The sequence below is a fragment of the Oncorhynchus gorbuscha genome, linkage group LG05 (genome assembly GCF_021184085.1).
Source record: "Oncorhynchus gorbuscha isolate QuinsamMale2020 ecotype Even-year linkage group LG05, OgorEven_v1.0, whole genome shotgun sequence".
Classification (NCBI taxonomy): Eukaryota; Metazoa; Chordata; class Actinopteri; order Salmoniformes; family Salmonidae; genus Oncorhynchus; species Oncorhynchus gorbuscha.
The window spans coordinates 91862976-91872156 of record NC_060177.1 but is presented as its reverse complement, the minus strand read 5'-3'; the positions used below and the strand labels follow the sequence as shown (position 1 = coordinate 91872156).

At 41.4% G+C, this 9181-nt stretch overlaps 1 protein-coding gene across 1 annotated transcript; it reads right to left on the bottom strand.

The window, feature by feature from the left end:
* Positions 1 to 248: 248 nt before the first annotated feature.
* LOC124035324 lies at positions 249 to 8460 on the bottom strand. Its single transcript, XM_046348793.1, has 4 exons — positions 8083 to 8460; positions 6625 to 7329; positions 5557 to 5794; positions 249 to 997 (listed from the first exon to the last, which is right to left on the bottom strand). Exons 1-3 carry the CDS (start codon positions 8132 to 8134, stop codon positions 5640 to 5642), a joined length of 912 nt encoding a protein of 303 aa, XP_046204749.1. The 5' UTR covers positions 8135 to 8460; the 3' UTR covers positions 249 to 997; positions 5557 to 5639.
* Between the last annotated feature and the right edge of the window lie 721 nt (positions 8461 to 9181).

The window sequence follows — 9181 nt, the reverse complement described above, 5'->3', positions numbered from 1 at the left end:
ATGTTGACAGACACATTCAGCGAGCCATCAACAAACAACCATCTATTTACTACGCTGCAGTAGCCCCCGATGATGACATCATAAAAGGAGTCTGAGAATGTTGACAGACACATTCAGATCCTTTTCACGAGGAACACAAACACACACACACACGTTGTGTTCATTAGACACAAACATTAGGATGTAAGTGAATTACATGCGACAGCAACGTGAGTGGTATAGATAAAGAGTAAACAAACGTATAAAAATGACCGTTCGATACCAATGCATTTTTATTGGTAAGACAATTCATAATAAACTGTAAAATGGCACAGAACATAATAAACATCACCACAATTGAGATTGTCTCAGTGTTTCACTGAGACCCTGGACGTGACCCCACTCTCCCAGGGTGTCTCAGGGAGAGTTGGGATATACAAAATACACATTTTTTTAAATAGGACCAATATAAGCACCCACCAAATTATTCTTGTTATCCTAAGAAATCCTAGGATTAAAACCCCCGTTGTATAGTTTATTTTTTACAGCAGAATATACACTCCAAACAAGTGACCAGGCAAAGAAGTAAACAAATACTGAGAGCCTAGTCCTTTCCAATTTAGAAGGCAACGAATGCTCACCACACCAGACACGAGTCAAATACATAACGTACATTAAATACTGTACTTGGCCCAGATCTGCATCACATCCCACCCCCTGTCTATGTGGTCTCTGATTCAGTCCCGTCTCTGTCCCCAGCTCCATTATCCAGTGTAGTAGTGGTCGAGGCCCCGGAACCACCCCCTGCTACCCCTTCCGTCCTGCTACACTGGTGGCAGCAGCTGTGATGTGTCTGGTTCCTCTGCTGGTTCTGGGCCAGGCCAGTGAGGAGCTGCAGTACCCTGACCTCGTGTTCCATCCGAGCCCTCTCTCTCCGGTCCTCCCTGTCTGCTGCCTCCCTCTGCCTCCTCTCCTCTCTCTCCAGCCACTGAGACAGGAGGTCCTGCTGCCAGCGAGTCTGAGATAGAGACACAGGGTCATTCCATGTCATATCAGCAAGCCATGACACCTGCCGTCTCTGATTGATCTGAAATCGTTTCTGTAGTTAGAAACGGAGCAGATCAGCGTTCCTGAAACATTATTTTATTGAAATCTAATTTGATCTCTGAGAAATTAAGCTAATTTGATTGACACCCAAACAGGCCATTTAAATTCTAGGATTCATATAATATTCAATAACATTTATAGTACATAAAATCCGATTTGGACCAAAACAATTTCTAATAAAAGCCACCCACGGACCCCCCCATGCAAATCCCACCCCAAAAGTTAGTACATACAGTGCATTTCTTCTTCTATGGTTTCATATAGGTACATACAGGGCATTTCTTCTTCTATGGTTTCATATAGGTACATACAGGGCATTTCTTCTTCTATGGTTTCATATAGGTACATACAGGGCATTTCTTCTTCTATGGTTTCATATAGGTACATACAGGGCATTTCTTCTTCTATGGTTTCATATAGGTACATACAGGGCATTTCTTCTTCTATGGTTTCATAAAGGTACATACAGGGCATTTCTTCTTCTATGGTTTCATATAGGTACATACAGGGCATTTCTTCTTCTATGGTTTCATAAAGGTACATACAGGGCATTTCTTCTTCTATGGTTTCATATAGGTACATACAGGGCATTTCTTCTTCTATGGTTTCATAAAGGTACATACAGGGCATTTCTTCTATGGTTTCATATAGGTACATACAGGGCATTTCTTCTTCTATGGTTTCATAAAGGTACATACAGGGCATTTCTTCTTCTATGGTTTCATATAGGTACATACAGGGCATTTCTTCTTCTATGGTTTCATATAGGTACATACAGGGCATTTCTTCTTCTATGGTTTCATAAAGGTACATACAGGGCATTTCTTCTTCTATGGTTTCATATAGGTACATACAGGGCATTTCTTCTTCTATGGTTTCATATAGGTACATACAGGGCATTTCTTCTTCTATGGTTTCATATAGGTACATACAGGGCATTTCTTCTTCTATGGTTTCATAAAGGTACATACAGGGCATTTCTTCTTCTATGGTTTCATATAGGTACATACAGGGCATTTCTTCTTCTATGGTTTCATATAGGTACATACAGGGCATTTCTTCTTCTATGGTTTCATATAGGTACATACAGGGCATTTCTTCTTCTATGGTTTCATATAGGTACATACAGGGCATTTCTTCTTCTATGGTTTCATAAAGGTACATACAGGGCATTTCTTCTTCTATGGTTTCATATAGGTACATACAGGGCATTTCTTCTTCTATGGTTTCATATAGGTACATACAGGGCATTTCTTCTTCTATGGTTTCATATAGGTACATACAGGGCATTTCTTCTTCTATGGTTTCATAAAGGTACATACAGGGCATTTCTTCTTCTATGGTTTCATATAGGTACATACAGGGCATTTCTTCTTCTATGGTTTCATATAGGTACATACAGGGCATTTCTTCTTCTATGGTTTCATATAGGTACATACAGGGCATTTCTTCTTCTATGGTTTCATAAAGGTACATACAGGGCATTTCTTCTTCTATGGTTTCATAAAGGTACATACAGGGCATTTCTTCTTCTATGGTTTCATAAAGGTACATACAGGGCATTCGGGAAAGTATTCAGAACCCTTGACTTTTTCCACACTTATTCTAAAATTGATTAAATTGTTTCCCCCCTCTCATCAATCTACACACAATACCCCATAATGACATCACAATACCCCATAATGACATCACAATACCCCATAATGACATCACAATACCCCATAATGACATCACAATACCCCATAACGACATCACAATACCCCATAATGACATCACAATACCCCATAATGACATCACAATACCCCATAATGACATCACAATACCCCATAATGACAAAGCAAAAACAGTTTTTCAGAAATACCTTATTTACATTAGTATTCAGACCCTTTGCTATGAGACTCGAAACTGAGCTCAGGTGCATCCTGTTTCCATTGATCATCCTTAAGATGTTTCTACAACTTGAGTCCACCTGTGGTAAATTCAATTGATTGGACATGATTTGGAAAGGTACACACCCGTCAATATAAGGTCCCACAGTTGACAGTGCATGTCAGAGCAAAAACCAACCAATGAGGTTGAAGGAATTGACAGGATTGTGGCGAGTCACAGATCTAGGGAAGGGTACCAAAAAATGTCATTCTTAAATGGAAGAAGTTTGGAACCACCAAGACTCTTCCTAGAGCTGGCCGTCCGGCCAACTGATAAATCGGGGGAGAAGGGCCTTGGTCAAGGAGGTGACCAAGAACCCAATGGTCACACTTACAGAGCTTCATAGTTCCTATGCGGAGATGGGAGAACTTTCCAGAAGGACAACCTTCTCTGCAGCACTCCACCAATCAGGCCTTTATGGTAGAGTGGCCAAACATAAGCTACTCCTCAGTAAAAGGCACATGGCAGCCCCCATGGAGTTTGCCAAAAGGCACCTAAATGACACTGATCATGAGAAACAAGATTCTCTGGTCTGATGAAACCAAGATTCCAAATATATTTTTATTGGTCACTAACGCGTGATTAGCAGATGTTATTGTGTGTGTAGCGAAATGTTTATGCTTCTAGCTCCGAGATTGAACTCTTTGGCCTGAACGCCAAGCGTCAGGTCTGGAGAAGAATGGGACAAACTCCCCAAATACAGGTGTACCAAGCTTGTAGCGTCATACCCGAGAAGACTTGAGGCTGTAATCGCTGCCAAAGGTGCTTCAACAAAGTACTGAGTAAAAGGTCGGAATACTTATGTAAATGTGATATTTAAGGTTTTTATTTTTAATACATTTGCAAAAAAAATGCACAAAAAAAAAGTTTTTGCTTTTGTCATTATGGGGTATTGTGATGTCATTATGAGGTATTGTGATGTCATTATGGGGTATTGTGATGTCATTATGAGATATTGTGATGTCATTATGAGGTATTGTGATGTCATTATGGGGTATTGTATGTAGATTGAGGAAACAAAACTATTAAATCGATTTTTAGAATAAGGCTGTAACGTAACAAAATGTGGAAAAAGTCAAGGGGTCCGAATACTTTCCGAAGGCTCTGTATTATGAGTTCTGTCTGACCTGTAGTATGGGGCTGCAGCTCTGATTATCGTTTCTTTCTCAGTGTTTCTCTGTTCCCTGTCGTACCTTGTCCATGGACTGCTTATAGGGTAAGGAAACCAATGTCATTTTGGTGAACTATCCCTTTAACATTTAGGGAGTTGCTGTTCCTCAATGGCGCTGTTCCTAATAGCAGTAACAGCACCATCTAGTGGTCAGAACACGGTAAGGGACCCATCACTAAATTCACTGAGAACACATTACATAAGATGATGAAACAATACACTGAGCAGCAACTCCCCTCTTATCGGTCAGACAGAGAACTAATACTATATACTGGTTGTTGGGGTGGTATTTGCACGGGTGGTCCGTGGGTGGATTTTGACCATTTCTTTGGAATCCTCATATCGTACTCAAATTGGATTCCAAATTAAATTAATCCTTTTTTTCTTGTCACATGCGCCGAATACAACAGGTGGAGACCATAGATATATGCTCATCGTTTTAGTCCAAATTGGATGTTTTGTACTATATTTATTGAATATTACACAAACCTCTCCCTCAACGTAATTAATAAAAATGAGATGATTGTGGACTACAGGGAAAAAGAGTCCCGAGCACACTCCCCATTCTTATTGACGGGCTGAGGGGAGCAGGTTGAGAGCTTCAAGTAACCTTAGTGTCCAGATCAACAACAAACTAACATGGTCCAAGCACACCAAGACAGTCGTGAAGACAAAACCTAACCCCCCCCCCCCACCCCCCTCCTAGGAGACTGAAAATATTTGGCATGGGTCCTCAGATCCTCAAAAGGTTCTACAGCTGCACCATCGAGAGCTTCCTGACTGGTTACATCACCGCCTGGTATGTATTCAGCGCATGTGACAAATGAAAAAAATGTGATTTTTGATTTGAATTCTAGAACTTAAAATAGCCAATTTGGGTGCAATCAGCTTAATTTTGCTGAGATAAAATTATATTTCAACAGAATAATAATGTTGTAAGAATGCTAATCTTATCTGTTTTCGAACTACATAAATTATTTTGAGATAGTGGGTGTTGAAATCCTCTTTCGGGTGCATTTTGAGGTGGAACGACCCCACCGATAGATACAGTTTAGACATTGAGGTTGCTATCAAAAGCATTATGAATGATTTACTTGACTATAATTACATGGCAGCCACGTTAGCTGCTCATGAGCAATCTTCCAATGTTTTTAAAGCAATACTATGACTGACCGAATGTCTAACATGAATCTAAATAGTCATCGTGAATGGATATATGGTATGCTCAATGGTGCTAACATGCCATCCCAGTTTAACAGAACTGCATGTGTGAGTCCAAAATGACACCCTATCCCCTATAAAGTAGTGCACTGTATAGGTAATAGGGTACAATTTGGGATGTATCATATATATATATATCTGTCTCTGACCTGCTCCTGCCTCTGGCCCTCCAGCTGCACCAGCAGCCCCCGGGACTCTGAGACCAGCCTCTGGAAGCAGTCTGCCAGGTGCTTCAACGCAGGCTCCAGGGACTGGGTGGAGGGGATGGTGCTGCCACGGCCAGGGCTAGGGTCTGGGGGTGGAGGAAGAGGGGAGGCCGGGTGGGGTGGTGGTGGGGGTGGTGGGGGGAGGGGCATCTGGAGCTCAGGTCCACCTCTAATGGATGACCTGCAACCAAGAGATGAACGAGATAATCATTATAGTCCATTTAAGCTTCATTTTCCCAACATTGTAACATTTGATATGAAATTGTATAAAGACTAGCTATACTGTGTTAATACAGTCAGTATTGTATTGTATACAGACTAGCTATACTGTGTTAATACAGTCAGTATTGTATAAAGACTAGATCAACTGTGTTAATACAGTCAGTATTGTATTGTATACAGACTAGCTATACTGTGTTAATACAGTCAGTATTACATTGTATAAAGACTAGCTATACTGTGTTAATACAGTCAGTATTGTATAAAGACTAGCTATACTGTGTTAATACAGTCAGTATTGTATAAAGACTAGATCAACTGTTTTAATACAGTCAGTATTGTATAAAGACTAGATCAACTGTTTTAATACAGTCAGTATTGTATAAAGACTAGATCAACTGTGTTAATACAGTCAGTATTGTATAAAGACTAGATCAACTGTTTTAATACAGTCAGTATTGTATAAAGACTAGATCAACTGTGTTAATACAGTCAGTATTGTATAAAGACTAGATCAACTGTTTTAATACATTCAGTATTGTATAAAGACTAGATCAACTGTTTTAATACAGTCAGTATTGTATAAAGACTAGATCAACTGTGTTAATACAGTCAGTATTGTATAAAGACTAGATCAACTGTTTTAATACATTCAGTATTGTTTTATACTTCCACTTCTATCTGAGGTTGGAGCTCAGTGAAAAACAAATCTAAGATTTGTTACTAATGATAAATACAATGAAAATCAGTGGTACTGACAGAAGAAAGTGTGACAGACAGTAGAATACACACCAACAGGTTCATGATAGACATTGAGGCGGTCTATAAAAACATCATGGCGTCTTCCACCCGAGCCCGCCAGTGGCTGACCGTTGATTCCTATGCTGTTGGACTCGTAGTCGTCTGTGTCTTCTGCCTCTCTGTCCTCCTCCTCCTCCTCCTCCACCTTCACCTCAGAGACCAGATAGCGCGACTGTCGTCCTCCTATCCCCTCAGGAGATCCAGAATGGGGTTCTGTTCCTATTCCATCGACAGACCCAAAATGTCGCCCTCCTACTATCCTATCAGGAGATCCAAAATGGCGTCCTCCTCCTCTTATCCCTTCAGACCCAAAATGGAGCCCTCCTCCTAGTCCTCCTATCCCTTCAGGAGATCCAAAATGGCACCCTCCTCCCATCCCATCCACTGCACAGTTTCTCCCCAGCACAGCGTCCATCTCAGCGTAGTACCGGAAACTGCAGGGCTGGGAGTCGTCCACGCTCCTCAGCAGCTTGGCTCTGACATAGTTGGCCTTGAGGGTCTTGACGCGGAGCCGGCACTGGTGGGGACTGCGGGAGAAACCCAGGTCACACATGCGGGTTGACAGGTGTTTGAAGACATGGCGGTTTCGGACGTTCTCCGCCAGGCTCTTCTGTACCTGCTCATCACTCCAGGCACACAGCAACACCTGAGTCTCCTCCACTGTCCAGTTGACGGAGCGCTCGGCCTCTCGCTTCCCTGCAGGAGTGAGGTGTGGACAGTACAGTACAACCATAAGGCATTAGCCTGCTTATTAATATGAACCTACACAGTGAACTCAATAGGTATTTTGCTCATAGGTACTAGTTAGCGACTATCCACACACACACACAAAATTACCTACCTGCAAAAGGTTAAAATAATGTTTCTATTTCCATGCTTTAATTAAAAGTGTGATGCATGCAGACTCTTGTTGATGCTGCCGGATGGCCCTATAAATAATAACTATAATCTCTCAAATTATAGCTATAATGTTGGGCAACAACATCGCGCTATTTATCACTTAGCTCTAGTTTAAATCCCTGTAATATGGATATCTTCCGTCATGGAGTTGAGTAAACTCAGCTAGCTAGTAATTATATGACTGTTTACCATTTATTGAGAGGTAGCAAGCTAGCTAGTTGACTGTACACTAGCAATTAGCTAGCTAAGTGGTAGGCAACAGAGTCCAGATAAGTTTAAGCTTGCTAACTTGTCTGTGTGAGAAATAGCTTGTTATCTAACATCACATCTGTCATATCAAGGCTATAAAAGGCATAAGTTTCTTCGATGACAAAGTGCAATCGAAGCTTTGCCAGCATGTTGTAGTCTTGAGTAACGTTAGCTAGCTATTTCCTGACTGAGGCTAACTAACAATAACGTTCCCGTTAGCTGAGGCTATCTACAGTACGTTGTGAATGAGCGATGCGTGCACGACTGTTAAAACACACGGCTTCGTTATCAGACACGTACTTTTCGTGGAAGTTGTGACCGAGTTAGTAGAGTTGATAATCGGAGGATTCATCTTCGCTTTCGGGTGTAAACATCCAGAGATAACGGTGTGCTTCTCCTCTCTTCCGGGTTATCGTCGCATGCTTGACGTCACCGAGATGCAGAGGAACATTTTGTTTGTTTGTTGTCATGTTAGAGTCAATAAACGCTTATGCATGTACCTACATTAACTTATTGTCAACATGTTGCAGCTTCATAAGTGTAGTGGATAGATATTCTACTTCTGGGCCAAAATATACAATTCTAAGATAATATTGAAAACACTACATTGGGCAAGAATTGTATTTTTTTTTTAGATGAGGAAAAGGAACAAGACAATTTGAGAACAGTGAGTGGCTTGTAAAGTAACATGCTAGCTGGGTCAGTGTATATTTGTGTGTCCCTCCTTCCACTTCGATGACTTTCTTCCCTATCCTATCATCTCTAACGCGGTACAGGAGTCGTGGTGCAGCTCACTGCAGCTAATGCTTTTTTCTACCTACTCTGATCCACCGATGTCCTGAGAGCCTGTCACTCACCACCAACTGCCCCATGCCTTCCATCAATGACAGCCATTAAATGTCTGGGTTAAAACTGGAGGTGGAGGGAGAGGATGAAAACTTTGCTATTCCTTTAATCGTTTACTCCGTTAATTACTGCTATTGTCTACACAGACATACAGCAGTGTGCACAATTATTATTACTTTTTTTTAAACCTTTATTTAACTAGGCGAGTCAGTTAAGAACAAATTCTTATTTTCAATGACGGCCTAGGAACAGTGGGTTAACTGCCTGTTCAGGGACAGATTTGTACCTTGTCAGCTCGGGTGTTTGAACATGCAACCTTCCGGTTCCTAGTCCAACGCTCTAACCACTAGGCTACCCTGCCGCCATAACATGTAGAATGATGATCCCATGCACCACAGTACAGATGACTAGATGATTACAAGAGAAGAGGGGGACAAGACCAGTTCTATTATCCTCCTGTATGTTAGTTACCAGTTCTCGTGTCCTCCTGCATGTTAGTTACCAGTTCTCCTCTCCTCCTGCATGTTAGTTACCAGTTCTCCTCTCCTCCTGC

Coding starts and splice junctions, on each gene's coding strand:
- LOC124035324 (XM_046348793.1), bottom strand. CDS start 8,134: ATGAATCCTCCGATTATCAACTCTACTAACTCGGTCACAACTTCCACG. Junction 7,330..8,082: donor GGTCACAACTTCCACGAAAA/GTACGTGTCTGA, acceptor TCACTCCTGCAG/GGAAGCGAGAGGCCGAGCGC. Junction 5,795..6,624: donor TGTCTATCATGAACCTGTTG/GTGTGTATTCTA, acceptor TCTTGGTTGCAG/GTCATCCATTAGAGGTGGAC.